Genomic DNA, 21,346 nt, shown 5'->3' with positions numbered 1-21,346 from the left:
CCGTATTTCTCAAAGTGCAGTACATGGATAATCTGTGTTAGAATTCTCTTGGGTGCTATCTACTGAATCAGAAACTCCAGGGCCCAGAAATCTGCATTTAAAGTCAGCTCTGCAGGTGATTGGATTCACACTGAATTCACACAGTTCTAGGCACTGCGCCAGGTGCTAGAGATCTAATACAAAACAAGGCAGACGTGTTTCCTGACTTCCCAGTATATTTGTGTATGTGTGTGATATGTGTGTGTGATATGTGTGTGTGTGTGAACATCTGTTTACAATATGATATAGGTATTATTGTAGAACAAGGGAGATCACATAGCCGGTGCGCTTAGCTCAAAGTGGCGATGGTCAGGGAAGTCTTAACAGAAAGGGCATCAAAGCTAAAGCTGGAGGAAGAATACACAGCTTTAGAAAGAAATCTAGACTTCAAAGAAATATGGGAGTCGTGAAAGACCCCAAACTACCCCAACCTCCTTCCTCAAGATATCATCTGTCCTCCCCTTCGCCGGTCCTATCGCCCTTCGTGGAGCTATGCCCACACTCAAGATCGCGGAGCCGCGCACGGCCACTAGTTTACGCACAACCACCAGTCAGTTCCTAGCCTAGCCCATCGAGAATGGGAGGGGCTGGCCACTGATTGATGCCCTGCCCTCCCCGGCTGCCGGGCGACTGCGCGGGACGTGCCTGCCCTGCGCGATGACGCCAGCGCGCCCTTGCGCGCTGAGGGAGGAGTGTGAGCCGCGGGCCGGGAGGCGCAGAAGCTCCGGTAACACGGACTGGGAGGGGGAGAGGAAGGGGCGGGGCAGGGAGTCCTCCAGAGTGCGGGGTCGCGGTCCGGACCCGGAGCGGGAGCCCTAGAGATGCTCAGCGTCTCTTCTTCTCCCATCAGGCCCTGCCTGGCGATGGAGTTTCCGGACCTCGGGGCTCACTGTTCCGAGCCGAGCTGTCAGCGCTTGGGTGAGGGGCGGAGCGGAGGGGGGGCGGGGCCGGGTGGAGAGAGGCTTGGAGCTGTAGGTGGGGCGAAGGGTGAGCTTCGGGATCTGGAAATGCCAGAGAGGGGCGGGGCTCGAAGTTGGGGCGGTGTCAAAGGAGGCGTGGCTAAGAATAGAGCACTAGGGCCGTGGCGGTTTGTTGCAAATAGGGTGGCATTTTTCCTGAGTGGAAGGCTGAGTGACCGGGAACGACGTCGAGGTCCCGCTGGACCTGCAATCTGACCCACTCCTTGCAGATTTTCTGCCGCTCAAATGCGACGCCTGCTCGGGCATCTTCTGTGCAGACCATGTGGCCTACGCTCAGCATCACTGTGGATCTGCTTACCGAAAGGTGAGGGGGTGGTCTGAGGGTAATAGCGGGTGAGTGGAAGATCCATGCAGAATCCCCAGAATCCCCCTGCCTCCCGTTTCCAATCCTATATTCTTTTTGAGTCTCCGTGCTGGGTACATTGTGCGTTTGTGGAGGGCATATCCAGGTTCTCTCAGGATCAGAGATTTGGTTGAACGGGAGTAGGTTACAGACTGAGCTCTGCTCCTTAACTATAGGATATCCAAGTACCTGTGTGCCCACTTTGTAATGTGCCTGTGCCTGTGGCCAGAGGGGAGCCCCCTGACCGTGCAGTGGGAGAGCATATTGACCGAGACTGTCGCTCGGATCCGGCACAGCAAAAACGTAAGGTAAGCGTTGGAGGGGTCAGCCATGACCCAGCCGGGGGTATAGATGCCTGAAAACCTGAACAGCTCTTATGAAGGGGCTGGGAAAGGGGGTCAGAGTCTCAGCAAAAATAAATCTTCTCACTCAACCTCAGATCTTCACCAATAAGTGTGAACGCTCTGGCTGTCGGCAGCGGGAAATGATGAAACTGACCTGTGAATGCTGTGGCCGAAATTTCTGCATCAAGCACCGTCATCCACTGGACCACGATTGCTCTGGGGAGGGGCACCTAACCAGCCAGGCAGGGTAATTGCAGCTGAGTCCTCACTTTGCCTTTGAGACCATCCTATCCTTCTGGAACTGACTCAGCCTTTATCACAAGTTGAGAAGCTTGAACCTTGTCCCCTTTGGCTAGGGAATCTTAGCTTTTCAAGTGCATCTTTTTCTAGACTGGAGGAACTCCCCTCTTGAGTCTCTGGGTGGCCTGGGGGGATGCCAAGAGTGTCTCTTCCCTATAGACTTGCTGCCATTTCCAGAGCACAAGGTCTGGCTTCTACTACAAGCACCATCCCCAGCCCAAGTCGGACTTTGCCTTCATCTACCTCTCCCAGCAGGTAGGCCTGCCCGTTTCTCCTTTCCCTTTTTTGCTTTCGCATCTTTGACCTCTGCCTCTTGAATGTTTGTTTGCCTTAGAGCCACAGCCCAGTCTCCTCCATGGACAGCTCCTCCAGTGATTGCTTTGCAGAATGGCTTGGTGAGTTAGGCAGAGGTTAGAGGGACAGAAACAAACCCACACAGAGAATCCCAAGGCAGCTGGTCTTGTTTCTCCTTTTTCAGAGTGAGGATGAGGCTCTGCAGCGAGCCCTGGAACTGTCTCTGGCAGAGACCAAACCCCAGGTTCCAAGGTACCTACTCTCTGGTGAAAGAGGGTGGGATGTGGGCAAGGGCTCTGTTTGGAAGGAGGTAGGTGGGACCACTCTGACCTGATGCAAAATAATAGTTAAGAACTTGGGCTCAAAATCAAGTTTATTAACTATATGAACTTTGACAAGTTCTTTAACCCATTAGGGTCTTAATTTCCTCTACAAAACGAGACAATCCTAATCCCTACCTATAGAGTTGTACAGATATTAAGATAATACTCAGAAGTGCTCAGCACAATGATGCCTCGCAGATGCTCACATTTTAGATGTTATTATCTAACTTAAGCTGTTCCTCCCTCCCAGTTCTCAGGAGGAAGAGGACTTAGCTTTAGCACAAGCACTGTCAGCCAGTGAGGCAGAGTACCGACGGCAGCAGGTATGACGCTAGAGAGGGGGTCCTGCACTGGGAGGCAGTAATGAGTTTGGCGGGGGGCGGGGGGGGGGGTCTTCCAAGTGGTCAAGAGTTTTAGAGTGGTAGTTACTCTTTTGTTTCCAGTGTGACTTCAGCCTATGCTAAGCTCAGAAGTGAGGACTGTCCCCTCATTTCCTTGACATCGCACCATCTTCCCCTCCTTCCCTTCTCCAGGCTCAGAGCCGCAGCTTGAAGCCATCCAACTGCAGCCTGTGCTAGGGCCTTGGGCTTGGGGAGGGAGGCTCAGCTGAGGAGGACTGTGGCCCTCACACCTCCAGGGTCCACCATGAGAGGGGGCCAGGAGCAGCCTGGAACGAAGATGAGGAGTGACACGGAGGCCGCCTCCAGGGAGCATCAGGAACAGCTTGTGGAACCGAGCCTGCAGAAGACCCTGCTGGCCTCTCCAGCTACGTGGGACAGTGGCTGTGAACTGTTCCCTGGTTGGGCCCTTCAGAGGATGCTGGCCAGGCCCCGCATCATGTCATCCCCCTTACCCTGGGGCTGCCCGCTGTGTAGGGGGAAGGGAGGGGCCTGGAAAGAATAAAGGATGTTGCAGTCAATACAACATCCAAGTGGTTGCGTTTCTTCTCTTCTCCAACCCAAACTAGAAGAGTCCTGTGAAGAATGCTCACTTGACTTAGGGCAGAGGCCCACTGCAGTATGCCATGCCACAGAGTCACAGTGATCCTAGCTCAGTCCACACTTTTATTTCCCTCACTGTAGCTAGCACCCCAAGACCAGGACGAAATATGCCAAAGAAGACAGATACATCTTATCCCCCTCTGAGTTAACCTTTGGGAGGAAAGTGACCACTACTTCTGTCACCATGCCTTAGTCTGGGGTTTGATGTCTTCAGAGACTTCCTCCTGTCCCCGCTGCTGCAGCTGCCACATGTCAGCGTATACCCCACCTCGGGACAACAGAGCTTCGTGCCTGGGGCAAAGAGGAAAGTATAAAGTCCGACCATCAGTTTTACTCCAAGAGTCCTCATCATCAGCCCACAGAGATGACAGGACTGGTGAGGGACAGGTCTTCCAGAAAACCCTGGGACTCCAAAACTCTTTCCTGGGCCGATTCAGAGGCCCTGCCCTGTTCATCCTGCTGCATCCCTTACCGTCCTCTCTCCACAATGCAGCCATCCTTGATGACGAGGATCTGGTCAGCATGGACCACAGTTGAGAGCCTGAGAAGTCAGAGGTCAGTTACCCACCACGCCACCAAAAGTGGGCCCCGCTGCCCGTTGCCCTGGTCTCGTACCTGTGTGCCACTATGATGGTGGTGCGGTTGGCGCAGACTTTGGCTAGAGAAGCCTGGATGGCCCTCTCATTGGATGTATCGAGTGCCGATGTTGCCTACAGAGAGGACCTGGATAAAGCTGCCCCTGCCACCCAAATCCCCTGTGGGAGGAGGATGTAAGCTGCTAGTTGAGGCCTTGGGAATCAAAAAGAACCTTGTTTGCACTTGAGAACTATAATGTGTTTTATGAAACATGGATTCATGATATCTCTCCTAGATAGAAAACAGTGCCCAGCAGGAATGGTGTGGGCACAGGCAGGGCAGGAAGGAGAGGTGAAGGAGATACAGGGCCCTCACCTCATCCAGCAGAATGATGTCAGGGGCCTTGAGAATGGTGCGGGCAATGGCGACGCGCTGCTTCTCCCCACCGCTCAGCTTCAGTCCCCGCTCGCCCACCTGCGTCTTGTATCCTGAGGATAGTGCCCACCTCCCTCAAGTCATACGGGATAAACTTGGTTTCTGTGACCAGATGGGGCAAGGAAGGGATGGAACAGAGGTCAGAGGGAATATTAGGATTAAACTGGATAGGGGGAGCTCACCTTCAGGGAAAGACATAATGGCATCATGGATGCCTGCAGCCTTGGCAGCAGCCTCCACTTCATCATTGCCAGCTGTGATGCAGCCGTAGCGGATATTGTTGGCAATAGTGTCATTGAAGAGGACAGTGTCCTGGGGCACGACTCCAATGTGAGACCGGAGGGAGATCTGGGTCACCTAGGGCCAAAAGACCATATGCCCTGGCCTGCGAGATGCTCCCAGACTTGGGAGGTAGGATGTACTACCCGGAAGCACATGAGATGATGTCCTGGGTAACAATCCTGCCACCACCACCCCAAATCCTAGCTAGCTGTGTGGGCAAATCACTCAACCTCTCTGAGTCTGTTTCCCCATCAATAAAGAGAAAATACACTTTCTCTCCCCACTTCCCTAGATTGCTGCAGATCTTTGTACCCCATACAGCACCACACAAATCATTCCCATGATTCTTTTACTTGTGTCAGATGATGCTAGAAAGTTTCTTGCCTCAGCTTTTTGCAGAGGTGACATCTCCTTCTCTCCCTGGATGCCCAGCACTTATCATTCTTTTATACACAGGCTCCTAAATTACAGTCTTCTCCCAAACAACCTTACCTGTGAAATGTCCTGGCCATCTATTCGGATGCAGCCAGAGCTGACGTCGTAGAAGCGAAACAGCAGGCGTAAAACTGTACTCTTCCCTGCTCCAGATGGGCCCACCTGTTGCATTGGAAACAGAGGGAAAACATTCTCAGGACTGCTGGCTTTTATGGCTTTCTCTCCAAGAGGTCACCAATGTCCATGGAGGCTGCCTGTGACCCATCACGACAGGGCTCTGACTCTGTAGCCTGGGTCACAAGCTACTATGAAGTATTACCATGTAATACTTCACTGGAATGAGAGAAGCTCCAGGAGGCTGGGCCAAGTGGCTCGGTCTCCTCTTACCAAGGCCAGGGTTTGTCCAGGCATTACAGTGAAGGACACATCCTGTAGGGTCTCTCGCCTGCAAGGAACAGTGAGCATGGTCAGCAGACCTGCTATACTCCCAGTGCCCCCTTCTATCACCAGAGCTACTACTGGGCCCTGCTCCTTCCCTGCTTTGGCTCTTTTCCCAGGTAGTGGTGGCTAAAAAGCACGGATGAGGGACAGGAAGGCTGTATATAAATGGACAGTGGGAAAGGGGGCTGTGGGATGGCAAAAGAGAAGGGGCTCACCCATCAGCGTAGCTGAAGTGCACATTTTCAAATTCAATCTGGCCCTTCTGAAAGTGAAGGGGCCCTGCTCCAGGAAGGTCCTTCACCTGGGAGAATGCCACCAATGTGTGCTGCCGTTACGGGCCTGGTATTCTCCAGACACAAGAAATACTATGCAGATTTCTGCTTCCCAAAACCACACTCCTCTCTCTTCACTTACTTCTGTCTCCTCTTTCAGCAAGTCAAACATGTTCTCCATGTCAATGAAGTTGGTCTGGATCATCCTGCAAAAAGAATGCTGGTTGGAGGTCCTCTGAGGAGCTGGGGAAATAACCATGCACCTGGAAAGGTGAAGGCCAGGGATCAGGTTACCTGTAATAGGTGCCAAACCAGTTGAGGGGCATGTACAGCTGGATGATGTAGGTACCAAACAGCACAAAGTCCCCAACCTGTGGCAATCCAGGTAAGGTGACTTGAGTCACAGGAGGCCTGCAGGCTGTCACCCTGCCCACTTCCTGTCATCTGTCTGCTTCTCACCCAGGAGCCTGGTAGCCCAGACATAGGCCCCAGGCTCCTCTTCCTCGTCCCAGCACAGTTCCCTCACCTGTAGCTTCTGTTCACTGACAAAGTATGCACAAAGCAGAGAGCCAGCAAGGAGCCCAAGTCCAATCACCAGGTTCTGGGTCTGATTTAGTAAAACCAGTGAAGCATTTGACTTCCACTCCAAACCCTGTGGTGATAAGGGAGGGAGGAATGTCACATACACACTGACCATCACCAAGTCCAAACCTGGGCCAGGCACCTTCAACCTCACAGCCTAAATTCTACCCCTCTCAGCCCTGGCAATTCCACGAGGCCAGTCCACGGCTCTCAGTAGGCCTCCAACCAGCATCCTCACCTGATATTTGATGATGGCCTCCTGATAGCGTTCCACTTCATAACCCTCCGCATTGTAATACTTCACCTGAGGAATTTAAAGCACCATTGTTGAACAAGGTCACAGTATTCAGCACCCAGATCGTTGCCTCTAGATCCCCACTCCTGCCTTCCTGATTTTAAACAGCACACCTCGCACCCCGTAGCCCCAGCTCCTCGGCAGCCCTGGTGGTCCCAGGCACACTCCTCCACATCTCCATGCCTCACACCAGTGCCACTGAGGCCTCGTTTACCGTCTCAAAGTTTAGCAAAGAGTCCACGGCTCGTGCCCGGGTAGCATTCTCCTGTGTGTTCATATCACGTCGGAACTTTGTTCTCCACTCAGTGACCACAATGGTCAGGGCTAGAGTGGCAGAATGGGAAGGGAGAAAAGATCAAAACATCGCTCCCAACAGCAGAGACGACATGTATGTATCTGCCACCTGCCAGAAACACACTAACCCTACACTACAGCCCAGGGACCCAGATCCTGAAGGGAGAATGCTCTAAGCTCTCTGAGGGAAGGGGCTGTGCCCAAGATATCTTTACAGCCTATCCGAAGCCTCATGTGCGAAAATGCTTTTGGTGAACAAAGGAAAGTAAGCTGCATCCTTGACCCACATCTGTAGTGGGCACTTAACGTGACCAGGATACCCTTCTTGGCCCTCCACCCAGGCTGAGCTCAAGTTCCCTTGGCAGAGGAGCATGCCCATCCACCACATTGGGGAACACCAGGAGCTTATTCAATTCCACTAATCTATAGCCTCCCAAACAGGGTCACTCAAGCGAGGGCAGGGCTCATGCCCAAGGGAGTCCCTAAAGAGTTCAGGGAGCTGGTTTTACCAAGCGGCACTCACTGAGGTAAAGACTCATGCACAGGAACACAATGAGGCCAAACCAGGCATTGAAGAACATGCTGAAGTAGATGATGCCAATGATGATATCAGCCAGCGTGGGGATGACATTGAACACCAGGTAGCTGGAGGCAGGGGACAAGTCAAACAACAAAGATAGGTTTAGGGGCTCAGAGCCAGCAAGTCTACCTCTTGGAGTTTCAGTGCAGTATTTTGTTTTCAACAGCAACAGACTGGAATCAAGCTAAATGCCCCTTAGGAGGTGGATGGCTAAAAGAAACACAGCATTCCCAAACTACAGAATGCTCTAGGTCAATTACAACAAAGGAGGGAGACCTTCATGCTTGGATGAGAATACATTTCCATAATGTTTTATTAATAAGCAACTCTGCAAATGATGCCTATGTCATGATACTGTTTGTTTCAGGAAAAATCTGCACAATAGCACATTAGTTCTGGGAGTCTGTACATACATATATTTAAAAATGGGAAGAAGCAGAACTCAACATATTAAATGGAGTGGGAACCACTGGAAAAGTGAGTGGCATTCAAGAGATCTGCTCTCAGTCTATTATGAGAGCATATGTACATTAATCTCATAATTAGAAAAAAGAGGGCAGAGGGGCCGTTGCTCAAGCTGTGTCTGTTCTCCTGATAGCCCCTCCATCCCTGCTTTCCAGCCCCAGCCTCCCACACTCCCTTCCCACAGGCATGGCACCTGAGCAGCCCAGTGACACTGGATGTGCCGCGGTCCACGATCCGCAGCACCTCCCCTGTGCGGCGCCCCAGATGCCATCGTAGTGAGAGCTCATGCAGATGGGAGAAGAGGCGCAGCTCCACCCGCCGGGATGTGAACTGCTGCACCCTGATCCACAGGAATGTTCGCAGGTTGCTCACAAAGCCTGGGGGGAGCCAGGGGAGGTTTCAGAAGGGCTAAGGGGCTCAAGGACATCAGGCCAGCACAGAGATGTGAAAGGTCTGAGAGCACCAAGGGCTTGGGGATGCCTGTGGGACATCCTATCAGGAGGGGGAGGGGCCAGTAGCAACCAGGGTGAGAGCAGAGTCCCTCATACCTGTACTGCCGGTGCCACCTCCCTGGAGGAACTTGAGGAAGACATAGGTGGTAACAGTCCAGGCCAGGGAGTGCCAAGGTGCCTTTTCAGTCAGCAAGTTTACTATGGAGAAAACAAGTCAAAGCATACTATGGCCCCTACAACTCTCTTCAGAAGTGACTGCCCCAGTCTCTTTCTGACCACTTAGCTCCCAACTCTGTCCCACTGCCCTAGGTTAAACACCACCCCTGTCCTAGGCCAATGAAAGACCAGAGCAATGAGCTGGCATTCCTTCTCCCCCTCACCTATGTTCCTATAGAAGATGGGGACCAACACATTCAGGCCCCGGTCTAACCCCATGAGCCCCAGGCAGATGAGCACGACAAGCTGCAGAGCTGGACTTCCCCGAGGCCACAAGTAGCTACTCAGTAGGCGGAGCTTCCTGCCAAGGTCTCGCCAGGTAGACTGTGGTGGCCCCTCTGTTGACTGAACCTAGATGGTGAAACACCAGCTCAGAAATCAAAAAGACATACACTAGTAGGAACCTTTTAGGAAAAATGTACGGGATTACTGCTTCTAGGTATCTTAGACCCACAAGTGATCCGTGATGGGATCAGAAAGGCTAACGGGGCACAATCTGAAATTTGGGAAAGTTTATTATGGTGGGGAAAATGATGACAAAGAATGAAATTAAGACAGATGCTAAGGTTCAGAAATATAGGTGTACCTGGCTCCTCTCTACATCTTGATTCTCTTCATTGACCTGCAAGGTGTAGGACTGGGGACGAAGTCCAGGGGCCCAAAGCCCTAGGACAAAAAGCCCTCCAGAGACCACATACCGCAGTACCCACAGGCTAAACTGAACCTAGAATGAAACAAATGTAAGGAGACTATCAATTAGGGCCAAATCCTGTTGTTACTACTTATAACAGGGCTGGGGATTAGCGTAGGGCACACAGCCTGGTCCTCTTTAGGGGCTCAGGTATAACGCACTGAAGAAAAAGAAGTCCACAATGACTCAGCACAGACACACCCCACTATCTCCCAGCAGACGCCAGCCCCTCCCTTCTTCCCTTTCTTAGTTACCCAAAGCAAGGAGCCAGTATGACCAGACATGATATCCCTCTTCCCAGCCCCAGCCACCCATGCTTCTCCTCTTCCCATGAGGTCCCTCACCTGCTGGCCCAAGTCAGCCCTTGCCCACCACCACTGTGGGCTGTTCCAAGACATCAGGGACAAGTTCTCAGCTGCAAACGCCACAGTCCAGAAGAGCAGGAGACCCGGGCTGTGACTGAACTTAATCCAGGCGCCCATTGCTAGTTTCTGCCGTGCCTGGCTCCGTTCCTCAATGAGCAGCCCCAAGCCACAGGCACTGGCCAGAGTCCCCAGTACAGAAGCCAGCAGTACGTAACCTGGCAGCGGGGACCCCCGAGCAGTGCCCATTCGGCCAACCAGCCCGGCTAGGGGCAACGCCACCTGAAGTGTGGCCAGAAGCAGCTGCAGCCCGTAGGGAGCGACACGAGGGCCGGCCCTCCAAGACAGCGCGTCAGAGCCACCAGGCCGTTCCCGACGCTTGCAGGGAAGGGCCAGCACCAAGGCCAGAGACCCCAGGGCCATCAGCAACGAAGGCACGAGCGTGAAGAAGAAGCAGGGACTCAGGCCGCCCTTCGTCCAGGCCGGACCTGCGGGCCCTTCGGCCTCGCAGTAGTTGCCCACAGTCACCATGGCAATGAGTAGCCGCCAGCCGAGGATGCGGGGACTACAGGACGGGAGAACCGGACTGGCCTCTCGGGGCGGGGCGCGGACGCCGGGGTGTCTCGAGTCATGGACCCGCGGGGCTCTAAGCCGCGAGGGTCGCGGTCAGGGACGCACGTGGAGCCAGCTACACCGCCCACTCCGCGCACGCGCCGCCGCCACGTACACACGCAGGGCACGTACACCGTCTCCGCCACTCCGTCCCTCGCCACTGCCCGGGACCCTCCGGCCAAGTCCCGGCCCACAGGAATGTTCAGCGTCCGGCTCGAGCCGCTCCTGTCCGCAGCAGCCCCACCCACCAGGACCGCCCCCATTCCTTTCCCAGAGTCCCCATTGGGCAAATGTCGCCAAAGGGGCGGAGAGAAATGATGCCCGCCGAGAAGGCAAAATTGACCCCGGTGTCGGCTTGGTCACATGCTCAGAGCGGGAAATATGTCGCTGGTCTGGTTGGAGACTTTGACCTCCAAGGAATCATAGATCGGAAATGGTCCTTCTGCTAGCCAGCTACTTCCGAGCAACCTCAGAGGCCCTCTTTTCTACAGGGCTCGGCCTGGTCCCCAGCTACCTGGAGGGATCACCAAAACCCCATTCCGCTTGTTCCCACAACCCAAGCCGCGCGAGACAACAAGGCCGACCCAGTCAAAGTCCCTTCTTTATTAAGGGTCAAGCTGTACACGGTCCCCACTCCGTTCTGCGGTGAGTTCGGGCAGCGCAATTCACCATTCAACCGCAGCGGGCCAGAGCTGGGTGAGGGGTGGGGCGGAGAGTAGGAGCTGGGTCCTAGCATGCAATGCGGCAGCCCAAAGCCTTGGGCGAAGCCATCCTGTCGCCCCTCCATCCCCCCTGTAGGGGACAGCAGGAGGCAGTCCAGAGCTCTCTTGCTGGGAGGTAGCCAGCAGAGGGCACACTCCAGCCCAATCCCTTGTGCAGGTGGTGGGGGGTACAATAAGCAGCAATGGGGGCCTGGAAGGCCTCAGTCTCCCAGAGGCCCATTCTAAAAGTTAAAGAGGGCAGCAAAGAATTTCCATCCTGCTCCTGCACCTTAGAAACCTTCCTTTTTAGTGTCAAAAGATAGCGTGAGGGGAGTTGGGAGCTAGGGCCTCCACGCCAACGCAAAGCAAAAGCTGAACAGAAGGGGAGTGAGCGAACAGAACCAGAGCAAGCGGCACACATGCCAGTGATGTGCGGGAAGCAGAAGAGAGGTTAAGCAGGCTGTAGCACTGGGAGAGAACTGGGGGTGAGGTAAGGGCCACAGCCTGAGCTGCTCATCTGTTCAGGGTAGAGGGAGGGAGGCTACAAAGGTTGAGGGTCCAGGCCCAACCTCCTCACTCCACAGTTGGCACAGGTTCTCCCTGGTTGGCAGCTTCTGTGGTGGGCAGTCCTCTTCAGACTTGCAGGGGTGAGTGCAAAGGTGGCAGTACTAGGGCTGGGGACCAGTTTCTAGCACCACACTCTGAGTCAAGGGGTTTCTTGCGTGCCCTGGTTCCTAGGCCCTCAATTTCTCTCCTGGGACTGTGGCGAGCCCAGTATTGGCACCTCCCTTGGCCAGGCACGGACACATAAACACCACACGCGTGGAGCCAGGCAGACTCAGAGAAGCCCTCCATGGCAGGCGGATGGGATGGCAGGGCAACACTGGCCTCCATCCTGGGGCACAGGGACTCTCCTCAGCTTTGTCTATACCTGTGGAGAGAAAAGGGTTGTTAGTGGAGGTAGTCTACTGGACAGAAGCCTGGAGATAAAGGAAAAAGAAAGCTTGATTCTTGGAGAGGTAATTGAAGGAAAAATCAAGCCCTGGATTTCAGAGCAGGTGAGGGAAGAAAGGGGAGTGTATTTTGGAGGGGAAGATGCAGTATCTGTACATGAGAGGCCTGCCTCCCTTCACATGAGAAGCTTTGAACTCAGCCTGGGAGTTACTATTTTCGCTAGTTATTCTTGGGCCCTGGAGTCCTTACCTTGTGCACCTGAGGGGGAAGTTCATCCTCTGAGCCCTCCTCGGGCACAGGCTCTGGGTGCCTTGATGCTGACTGCCCATCTTCAGCCCACCCTCCAAGGGGCAGCCGAGAGAAGTGAGAGGGAGCCCGGGGCACTGTGCCAGGATCTAGAGACACAAGTAAACATACTCTTAGAATGAATACAAACAGGAATGAGAAGGGTTCTGGGGCTGCCCAGGGTGAGGATGGAGAGGGGTTAGTCTCCTGGGCCTGGTCCCTCTGACCTCCTTCCCTCCGAAGCCCTGAAAGAACCACCCTTCCCTGAAGGTTGTGTCCTGTATGCCCACTGGATACCTGTGATGCCCCCGTAACGCCTCTGGAAGCCCCCCTGGAGGGCAGTAGTCTCAGGTGCTCCAGGCCGGGGTGCAGCACAGGGATAGCTGGCAGAGCGGGGGATAGGTTGGGAGGCCCGGGCACCTTCTCCCCCCTCTTCAGGGGCACTCTCCCCACTCTCATCACTCTCCCGGCGGTGCCACACGTGCCGCTCAGGTTCAGCCTGGGCCTGCTGCTTGTGGAGCTGAGAAGGTGGGGGGGAGTGCCATTAATTGGGAACAGAAGGATATCTGAAGCAGGTGCTCCCCACCATGGTATCAGCCAGTTCCCATCACTGATCCAGAGTACCTATTATATTAATAGTGTGTAACGTACACATGATGTTTGACAGGGTAAATTCTCAGCAGACCTCTGAAACGAGCCTGTACACAGATTATCATGGCACTCAATGTACCTAGTCATTTGATTCAAGAACAAATTGTGGATCTAAGTGCAAGGCACTCTTTTAGGTACCAAGGATATAACAGTGAACAAAATAGAACTCCCAGCCTTTGTGGGGCTAGGAGGACAGGGAAAGGATGCAATAAACAAATAAATAAGGAAAGAATACAATGACAGATGGTGCTAAATGCTATGGAAAAAAATGTAGCAGGGAGATTCAAAAGGGTGGGCAAGGGCGGCTTTTACTCAGGGTGGCCAGCGTTGGTCTCGTGGAAAAGGTAAGAGCAGAGATCTGAATAGAGGGAAGCAAGGAGTCACATGGATATCTCAGGGAATTGAATTCTTGGCAGGGGAAACCACAAGTGTGTAAAGGCCCTGGATGAGAGTAAGCTTGGCTAAAAGGATAGTAAGAGGGTATGTGTGGGAATGAAAATTGCAGAGCAGCTAAATGGCAGAGCAAGGATTTGAACCCATGTCTCACTTTTCCACATCTAAAATCATCTATTCTATTTTTCAACCGCCACATTGGTTCTATGGCCCTGCTCCGTGCTGCCCACTCACCTGGTGCATATAGAGGGCGTGCAGGCTCATCTCAGTGGATGCGTATTCCGACAGCACCAGGCTCTGCAGCTGTCCTTCCCACACACTGCTCCCGGAGCTGGCTGTCCTGGCATCCACCCTGTCTCTCCCAGCACAGACAGGCAGCACTCATCAACATTTTTGAGACCCAGAGATGTTGCTAGGTGCTACTGCCATGCCCTCCCATCTTGGCCCACCTCTACTCACCCAGAGCCTGTCATGGTGCTGGGAGCCCGGCCCATGGGAACCTGACCAGCTTGCAAAGGGGAGAAGGAGCGCAGGGCAGAGGCGACTTCAGCTCTGTGCCTGGAGCCCTGCAGGTCTCTGGGCAGTGGGGGGCCCCGGCAGGATGAGCCAGCTACCACATTTGCAATAAGGCTCAATGGCTATGAAAGAAAGGGGTGAGCTGAATTCTCAGGGCAGGAGGGAGGCCTCTGGGGCCCCCAGAATTCTGCACATCAGGACTCAATAGCACAGACTGAACAGACAGAACTGTAGGGTAGGCCCTTCCACCCCAGGCCTAGTTCTCAACTCCAGCTCTGGGAGTCCACTGCGCCCATCATCCCCCAGTCCCCAGGGACACACCTCAGACTCAGATTGTAAGGACTGGATGGACGTAAAGAGGGCATTTTCAGGAAGCAGACCCCCCTGGGCAAGGCCAGCAGCTGCTCCGTCCCGCTGAACCTGCTCCTTAAGGAAGCCAAGGAAGGCCGTGCTCTCACGTGGTGGCTGCCAGCCAGGGTTGGTGATGGCAAAGTGCATGAGTGACAACTCTGTCTTCCCATCCTCGGCTTGCTGGTACACTGAGGCCTCGGTCTGCCCAGCGGATAGCCACTGCATAAAAGAGGCTGCAGTGAGTGAGACTGTCCTCTTACAGGAACCCTTTTTGTACATTTCCTGCTAGGAAAGGGGAAGCTCATCCTCCAGCAAGGCTTTGCCCCTGGAGAACAGAGACCGCAATGCACTGCTGTATCTTATCCAGGGTCCCATCGCCTACCCCAGGAGTGGCCACATGCTGGGCTAATTGCTTAGCTTGTGCTTTTCTCAAGGGAGCTTGGCTAAGGGTACAAGTTTAGGGCTAAAATCTGGCCCAGGCTCCTGTTTACCAAGCACTGTATGCCCTGGTACAGGGCTGCCGAGAGACAGGGCTGCCTTTTTGTGATGTGCTGACTCAGAAGGGATGCTTTTTTGCAGTTTGCCCAAAGACACTATGTGCCAGCACCACCTCTGGCCACCTGCCTCCATCCTCTCCCAGTACCTGGGGATGCCCATGCTGGCGAACATCCATTTGGGCAAAGGAACAGGTATCTCCAACACCGACAACCTCCACGGTGAAATTGCGGAAAAAGTCTATAATCTCCAGGGCCCGTGGGCGCAGGCAGAAGATGAGGATGAGGGGTGTGACAATGGGGCTCAGTAACTCCTCCAAGATGAACACCTAAAAGGGAGGGGACTAAGGTCACCAGAAAGCAGGAGGGATCCCAGCCCTCACCACCGAGCTATCAGCCAGTTTCTAGCAGGCCCTAACTCCAACTCCACTCACTGCCTTGTACTGGAAGAGCTGGGCAAACTCGTCCCGGGTCTGCGAGCGGTGGGCATTACCCTGCCAGTGGTCAGGCATGTAGTGGATGTGAGCGAGGATCACGCGGAGCAGCTGCTCAGGGCAGAACACCATGTGCTGGTCCGGGATAAAGGACCTGTGGGATCGGGGTCATGGTGAGATGTCAGCCTTTCCTGGGAATGCTAGTCTGCTTGCTCCCACCTGCTGCCCTGCCCACCTGCACACAGTCACGGTGACCCCCAGGAGTGTGACGGTGGTGAGAACATGTTCCACAGCCAACACATCTTCATCGTAGATGGTGAGGGCAATAAGCACGGCCAGGATGGAGCCAGCGAAAAAGGCGCCATTCTTGGCCAGCAATGTCAATAGCGGTGACAAGAAGCAATTCATGTACTTGGAGGCGGGCTTATAGCCACGGCTGAGGCGGGACTGCAGCTCGTGCTCCAGCTCATTGAAGTGACGGAGGTAGCAGCGACCATAGAGTGACCAGCAACGTGCTCCCAGGGCTCCTGGCTCCCGCTTCAGCACCTCGGCGTAGCTGAAGAAGGCATAGAGAATCTGCCAGATAAGGATGAGGGGGCACAGCAGGAAATTGGCAATGCCAATCCACAGGATGCGATTGCTGAGGCGCTGGGCTAGCTCTAGCCGTTGCCCCCCACGTTTGTACTCAGCCTTGAGGCTCCATTCATTGAGAAATAGAGAGCCAGGTCCCCAGAAGAGAATCAGCTCAAAGTTGTACTTGAGGCCACGGGTGAAAAAGACGGCCTCCCCAAGGCCTGGCAGGCGGAAGCGCAGGGGCAGGAGGGATTTGTTCACCAGAGCGACCATGTAGTTCTGGAAACGGAGGATGCGGTGGTAGATATCCAGTTCTGTCAACTCGCGCTTGTGGATACAGATCTGGTGCTCTTTCTGGGTCTGCACAATCCGGGCCTGCACTTCCTGCCATGTGCAGTATGGAAGGGCAGACTGGGGGGTGGGGAAGAGACAAGGTATGGAAGGTGAAGTTGTTGCCTTGGCCCCTTGCCATGCATTAGCTGTCAGGTTTGGGGTCTTGTGCTTAGCTGAGTGGAGCCCTTAAGCAGATGCCCCCTGAACTGCCAATGACGGTTGAGGATGCCTGAAGCCCAGGACTACACTCTGCCCTTCCCAAGCTGTAGTAGACGTCTTGGGCTGTGGTGCTAACCACCCAACTTCCCAGTCTCACCATGGGGATGCGCAGAGCATGCAGGTAGAAGGAGTGGATCTCCCAGTAGCAGCAAATATTATAGATGAACTTGATAAGCCGGTGGACCCAGAAGACACCAGCGATGACCAGGATGGTGATGAGGGAGCCATTTTCCTGAATCCTGGAGGGGAAAAAGAAGAGAGGTGCCCTTAAAGAGTCTTGGCAAATATGCTGCTCTCCTGAAGGATTTGGCAAGGCTGAACCTGGGTCTGTTCTAGGGAATGTGTTACTGTCTCACACTCCACTCCATTCTCCACCTGCTAGCAGAACTACAGGCTCTAGTGCCTTCTGACCTGTGGCCCTTACCTGGCACTACAGACTTGGGCAGGCAGAAAGGCATCTGGCAGAGTGACCTTGACTGGCTCGGTAGGATGAAGACTGTGGTTCACCATCTTATTGGCAAATAGGATGTCGTAGTCCACACAGCTGACCAGGAAGGTGGTGAAGGCAACCACAAAGAGGAACTGCCTGGGGAGTTGGGAGGAGGGGGTGCAGTTCGAGAGTCAGAGAGGCACCATTGAAATACATGGGAAACAGGAGTCTAGAAGCAGCAGCCGACTAGGGAGCAGCCTCTGGGAAATGGAGGGGCTGGAGAGCTCCCAGTGGGCTCTCTCTGTTGCTCAGCCCCAGGGGACTGTCTCAGACACAAAAAAGCTCCTATTTTTTGCTCTTAGCCTCAGGCCCTACAGAAAGAATCAGCCTGCTTTCCTCACCCCACAGTAATCTCTGCCAAGCTTATTGGACTCTTTCAAGTCTTATGATTGTTGTTTCTGGTTCCTTGTCCCTGATTTCCTTTTGAGATGGTAGTTAGAAGCCCTTTGAGGATTTGAACTCTTTTCTTATTGAGGGGTGTTTTCCCAACTCCAACCCCTTTGACGAGGCCATATGGCTCCTTCCTCTTCGAAGACTCTCTGTCTAGCAGCCAGCCTGAAGTGCAACCAAGCCATTTTTTAATTAAGTGGCTGGTGTCTGACGGAACCATGCCCATTCCATTGGAGTGCTGATGAAATGATCAAGTCTGAGTTCTCTCTGTGGAAGAGATAGGACTTGGAAAGTTTTCCTTAATATAGAAAATAAAAAAAGGTGAAGGCTGTAAATTCTGAGGTCACACCCAGTCCCTGAACTACAGAGGTTTGTAGAATTTTTAGCCTAGTACCGAATTGCATTGGCAGGTAGGGCCAGGGATGAGCTCAAGCAGAGGAAAGACTGAGATGTATTCCTTCACCAAATCATCCATCACTTTTTGTACTTACATGAGCTCAAAGATCTCCCCGATGAGCATACAAGTGAAGCCATTCTTCTGGTGTAGATTATAAACGTGTAATTCTTAAGAAAAAGTAGTCAGTAGAGACAGCAATTAAGAGCACTTTGGGGTAACATAGCTGAGCTTAAGTCTTGGCTCTATGACTTTCTAGCTGTGTGACTTTGGCCAAGTTACTTAACCTCTCTAAGCTTTTGTCTGCAGTGGTATATTGGGAATAACAGCATCTACCTCATAGGATTATTAGGCCTAACATAATGCATATAAAGCATTTAACCCAGAGCTGACACAGAATGAGTCAAAAGACATTAATTACTATGGTTATTAGCCTCCCATCAAAAAGGAGGATCACCCTTAGAGATTCCTTATAAATTAACACCACAAAGTGAAAAGCATATAGCTCTTGGTAAATGTAGGGTATTGTTATTTATGACGATCATAATTTCCCAGCCTCTTTCAGCCTCAAGAAGAGTTCCATCTCCCTTCCAGGGATTAGAGTCAAACCCACCCCAATTTCCCATCAGGAGCCTGACTTAGAGAGGGGATAAAGGTTCCATAGCTCCAACACAGAGACGCAAAGGATATTCGAGAGAAGAAAAGGTCAAGGTTTTCGATGTGGTGCCAAGGTGCTGTGGGCACAGGAACAGAGATGTCAGAGCCCCTCGCTCCCTCATCGTTCCTGCACCAATTCTCCCCCATGCCCCAGCTCTGGCTGTCATGGCCAAGAACTCACACTTGCTCCCCTCAGGGACGTGCACCAAGAGGTCCTCTTCTCCTGGGGGTGAATCACTGTAGGAGGCCTCTAGGCGCTGGTATTCAGTGTCAAACTGCGCCATCACCGCCCCCTGTCCACCTTATCCACCTGCCGGCAATGAAGAAGAAGGGACGCAGGGTCAGCCCCTGGTGCTGCTTGTCTGCTGCCCTGCCTACAAGACCAGGAGTGAGAAAGAACCCTTGGGTTTCGTCTCCGCTACCAGTCTTTCTTGGCTCGAAGGCAGAGGAGGAGTAGTAATGAAAGGACAGCAGCAAGCTCAGGGCTTGGGAGCCCTTAATGACCAATAAGGTCAGTCATTCCCAGAGCCTTTACTGAGTGTCTACTGAGGCTTTACAGGCCTGAAGCCAGACTCTGCGCCTTTGGGGAAGTGGTTTCATTTTCTGTTCTGTAGAGAAAAGGGGCCCTCCCCATACCCTCCTAGAGAAACCCTGTTCTCCCAAGAGACTAGCAGTTTGGAAGCACTTTGTAAACAAAGGTTTGAAATAAGCACATGGCCTTACCAGCTCCATGGACAGTGTCTGCTCCGCTCCAGCCCTCAATGCCCTGGCTCTGCAGCTACTGGAGGAGAAGTTGTCAGGCCCCAGAGAGTGGGTAGTGGGGATGAGAAGAAAGCTAACCCTCCGGCCCTGCCACCCCTTACTAAGAGGAGGCAAAGCATGGGACAGGGAGGCAGCAGTGGGGAAGAGCCACCCTTCCAGCCTAGGGTGATCCACACTTCCTCTGGTAGTACTACATACAAGGCCACTCATTCAACTGGAGGATCTCAGTAAGTGACTATTGAAACTGTGAATACTGAGTCAGTACCGGCCTGAGGTTGGGAGGCCCCTCTGGACTGTCTGGATTGTCTCTCTATTGCTCCAGCTCAGCCTCAGAAATCAGTCCACTCAGGGTCCAAAAAGCCCCAAACCAAAATCCAAGAAAAGAGTGTTTACTGAAGAAAACCTTTCTGGGTAACTCCCTGCTTCTCTAGCATGGAAGGCCCAGCCCAGCCAGCAGGCATAGGTCCTGGATGGGAAGTCCTGACTGGATCAGTTCTTGGGTGAACTCTGTGTTCTTTAGATCCCTGAAGCCAGGCATGGTCTAGGTGGCATTCAGTGCAGACCCTGGGGCCATGGAGCACGGCCCAGCCTGGCCCAAGTGAGATTCCCTGGACTAGTGAGAGCCCTGGGTCCAAAGGAGCTGACCCAGACCTCAGGGAACTCACCACTCACAGGGGCACTGTGGACCCTGGGCCCACGGAACCCCGAACGGCCGTGGGATCAGTGGTTCCTGCGGATGTTGGAGGAATAAAGCCAGTCCGACGGCAGATACCCCAAGTGGGCTGGGTTGCCTCCCCACACCCAGCCGCCACGACCTGAGCCCAGCACGATCCAGGGTCGCCTGTCCCTAGGCCAAGGGCTTGGCTCCCAGCAGCGGACAACCTCGCGCGCGGCCCCGCCGCCCGCGCGCGCCCCCGCCCGCGCGTCCCGGCTATCAAAACATTTCGGCTGCGCGCCTCCGCCCCGCCCGCGGCGCCCCTTCCCCCGTTACCCGCCGTGAGCTCACTTAGGGCTCCCTGAGCACCCTTGGCCAGGCCCGGTCCGGGCCCTGAGATACCACTAACCGGTCTTGCGTTTCACCTCAGGGACAGTGACCCGGGTGATTCCAGGGGCTCCGACGGCTTCGTTGGGCTCGGCCCGACCTAGGGCGCTAGGCCTGGCGTCTGTCACTCACTGTCACCCGCAGCAAGTCTGACCAATGAGCATAAGGGGTGGAGACACGATGGCCAATTCTCGGCTTTGGGAGCGGGACTAAAGGCTCGAGGCGGGTCTTAAACGGTCAGAGGACCAATAGGGCGCTCTATGTGGGGCGGGGGCTCAGGTGAAGGAGACTCTGTTTGTCCTCTTTGCTGCTCCGTAGTGACGAGATTGTTGTGGTGTTGCAGAAATCCGGGCTTCGAACTGGATACTAAATGTGCCGCTCAGGCCCGGAGGTGCAGCTTCTGAAGGTGGGGAAGACTCCACGTGGTTAAGTCATTGCTGGAACTCATCGCACGGGTAACGAAGAGTGGTCGGTTAGAAAACCTAAGTGATTCTAACTCTTTTGGACTCGATTTGAGAGCTGGCTGCTCCCCTATTTCACTCTCGTTGTGGTCCGAGGGTGGGGGTTTGAGAAAACGGGCCGGGGTCACGTATTAACCCCAAAGCTGATTCCTGGTCCAGGGTGAGGGCCGAGGTGCCTTGCGGCGCCGGGCAGACCTAGTCAGATAGGCAGAAAACACAAGAGTCGAATCTCGCTTTGGCGGGGCTTCATTTCTTCCCCCCTTTCTATTCAGCCATGTCGCCAGCTCCAGCTGTAGCTCAGGCTCCTGCGTCGGTCTCCCTGTTTGATCTCAGCGCGGATGCTCCGGTCCTTGGCGGCTTAAGCCTGGTGAGCCAACTTCCCGCGGAGACTCAGGCCCAGACTCTGCGGACTTCCTGTCCAGGTATCCGGAAAGATTTGTGGTGGACCCGTGAGGAACATGACAAGGCTTTTTGGAGCTTATAACTCCTCCAGAGAACACATTCTTATTGTTATTTCCCAGCTTAGGAGCCCTTGATGACATCTCTTTCCATGGAATAAAATTTATCTTAAATTCATTCAATTACTAGGTTTCTAGCACAGGCTCCTAAATTGTTTCTAAACAAGTTTCTTG

At 53.8% G+C, this 21,346-nt stretch overlaps 4 protein-coding genes across 17 annotated transcripts in view; 2 read left to right on the top strand and 2 right to left on the bottom strand.

The window, feature by feature from the left end:
* The first annotated feature begins 684 nt into the window (after positions 1-684).
* ZFAND2B (zinc finger AN1-type containing 2B) lies at positions 685-3,549 on the top strand. Of its 5 annotated transcripts, none has more exons than XM_011358566.2 (10): positions 685-766; positions 890-957; positions 1,229-1,323; positions 1,539-1,670; positions 1,802-1,953; positions 2,166-2,261; positions 2,341-2,401; positions 2,485-2,552; positions 2,874-2,946; positions 3,261-3,549. In XM_011358566.2, the coding sequence occupies exons 2-10, from the start codon at positions 903-905 to the stop codon at positions 3,270-3,272; spliced, it is 744 nt and encodes a 247-aa protein (XP_011356868.1). In that variant the 5' UTR covers positions 685-766; positions 890-902; the 3' UTR covers positions 3,273-3,549. The 5 variants fall into 5 exon arrangements, with proteins under 5 accessions (XP_011356868.1, XP_011356867.1, XP_023385520.1 ...); XM_011358565.2 differs by having other exon boundaries at positions 3,157-3,549; XM_023529750.1 differs by lacking the exon at positions 685-766 and having other exon boundaries at positions 794-957.
* A 118-nt stretch (positions 3,550-3,667) lies between these two features.
* On the bottom strand, positions 3,668-10,841 carry ABCB6 (ATP binding cassette subfamily B member 6 (Langereis blood group)). The gene is made up of 19 exons (XM_011358564.2): positions 9,985-10,841; positions 9,536-9,673; positions 9,114-9,300; positions 8,830-8,931; positions 8,475-8,658; positions 7,760-7,881; positions 7,157-7,266; positions 6,886-6,951; positions 6,592-6,717; positions 6,360-6,436; positions 6,208-6,271; positions 6,009-6,094; positions 5,740-5,797; positions 5,410-5,514; positions 4,818-4,992; positions 4,576-4,688; positions 4,240-4,334; positions 4,097-4,165; positions 3,668-3,915 (listed from the first exon to the last, which is right to left on the bottom strand). Exons 1-19 carry the CDS (start codon positions 10,531-10,533, stop codon positions 3,804-3,806), a joined length of 2,538 nt encoding a protein of 845 aa, XP_011356866.1. The 5' UTR covers positions 10,534-10,841; the 3' UTR covers positions 3,668-3,803.
* A 356-nt stretch (positions 10,842-11,197) lies between these two features.
* Positions 11,198-20,414, bottom strand: ATG9A (autophagy related 9A). 10 transcript variants are annotated; one of them, XM_011358552.2, is made up of 16 exons: positions 20,276-20,414; positions 19,173-19,230; positions 18,631-18,759; positions 18,483-18,526; positions 17,890-17,954; positions 16,943-17,104; positions 16,616-16,757; positions 15,629-16,377; positions 15,394-15,547; positions 15,109-15,288; positions 14,436-14,684; positions 14,058-14,236; positions 13,833-13,950; positions 12,852-13,074; positions 12,519-12,664; positions 11,198-12,246 (listed from the first exon to the last, which is right to left on the bottom strand). In XM_011358552.2, exons 3-16 carry the CDS (start codon positions 18,731-18,733, stop codon positions 12,241-12,243), a joined length of 2,520 nt encoding a protein of 839 aa, XP_011356854.1. In that variant the 5' UTR covers positions 18,734-18,759; positions 19,173-19,230; positions 20,276-20,414; the 3' UTR covers positions 11,198-12,240. The 10 variants fall into 10 exon arrangements, with proteins under 10 accessions (XP_011356854.1, XP_011356856.1, XP_011356855.1 ...); XM_011358554.2 differs by having other exon boundaries at positions 20,203-20,377; XM_011358553.2 differs by having other exon boundaries at positions 20,218-20,377.
* Positions 20,415-20,572: 158 nt separating this feature from the next.
* Positions 20,573-21,346, top strand: part of ANKZF1 (ankyrin repeat and zinc finger domain containing 1) — a 6,096-nt gene continuing 5,322 nt past the window's right edge. The window contains exons 1-2 of the mRNA XM_011358682.2: positions 20,573-20,708; positions 20,987-21,180. Of these exons, the coding sequence (XP_011356984.1) occupies positions 20,989-21,180 (192 nt within the window). The 5' untranslated portion in view covers positions 20,573-20,708; positions 20,987-20,988. The remainder of the gene's footprint in view (positions 20,709-20,986; positions 21,181-21,346) is intronic.

Source organism: Pteropus vampyrus, unplaced genomic scaffold (genome assembly GCF_000151845.1).
Source record: "Pteropus vampyrus isolate Shadow unplaced genomic scaffold, Pvam_2.0 Scaffold42, whole genome shotgun sequence".
Classification (NCBI taxonomy): Eukaryota; Metazoa; Chordata; class Mammalia; order Chiroptera; family Pteropodidae; genus Pteropus; species Pteropus vampyrus.
This window is presented reverse-complemented; position numbering and strand designations above follow the sequence as displayed.

What these genes read in the sequence shown, in the direction of transcription:
- ZFAND2B (XM_023529749.1), top strand. Translation starts at nt 861, where the DNA reads ATGCTCAGCGTCTCTTCTTCTCCCATCAGGCCCTGCCTGGCGATGGAG. An exon ending in CACCTAACCAGCCAGGCAGG is followed by an intron (nt 1,954 to 2,165) that starts GTAATTGCAGCT and finishes TCTTCCCTATAG; the next exon opens with ACTTGCTGCCATTTCCAGAG. An exon ending in CAGAGTACCGACGGCAGCAG is followed by an intron (nt 2,947 to 3,156) that starts GTATGACGCTAG and finishes TCCCTTCTCCAG; the next exon opens with GCTCAGAGCCGCAGCTTGAA.
- ABCB6 (XM_011358564.2), bottom strand. Translation starts at nt 10,533, where the DNA reads ATGGTGACTGTGGGCAACTACTGCGAGGCCGAAGGGCCCGCAGGTCCG. An exon ending in AGTGTCACTGGGCTGCTCAG is followed by an intron (nt 7,882 to 8,474) that starts GTGCCATGCCTG and finishes CCCTGCCTCCAG; the next exon opens with CTACCTGGTGTTCAATGTCA. An exon ending in CTTTGCTAAACTTTGAGACG is followed by an intron (nt 6,952 to 7,156) that starts GTAAACGAGGCC and finishes TAAATTCCTCAG; the next exon opens with GTGAAGTATTACAATGCGGA.
- ATG9A (XM_011358552.2), bottom strand. Translation starts at nt 18,733, where the DNA reads ATGGCGCAGTTTGACACTGAATACCAGCGCCTAGAGGCCTCCTACAGT. An exon ending in AGCTCTTCCAGTACAAGGCA is followed by an intron (nt 15,289 to 15,393) that starts GTGAGTGGAGTT and finishes CCTCCCTTTTAG; the next exon opens with GTGTTCATCTTGGAGGAGTT. An exon ending in AGCACCATGACAGGCTCTGG is followed by an intron (nt 13,951 to 14,057) that starts GTGAGTAGAGGT and finishes TGGGAGAGACAG; the next exon opens with GGTGGATGCCAGGACAGCCA.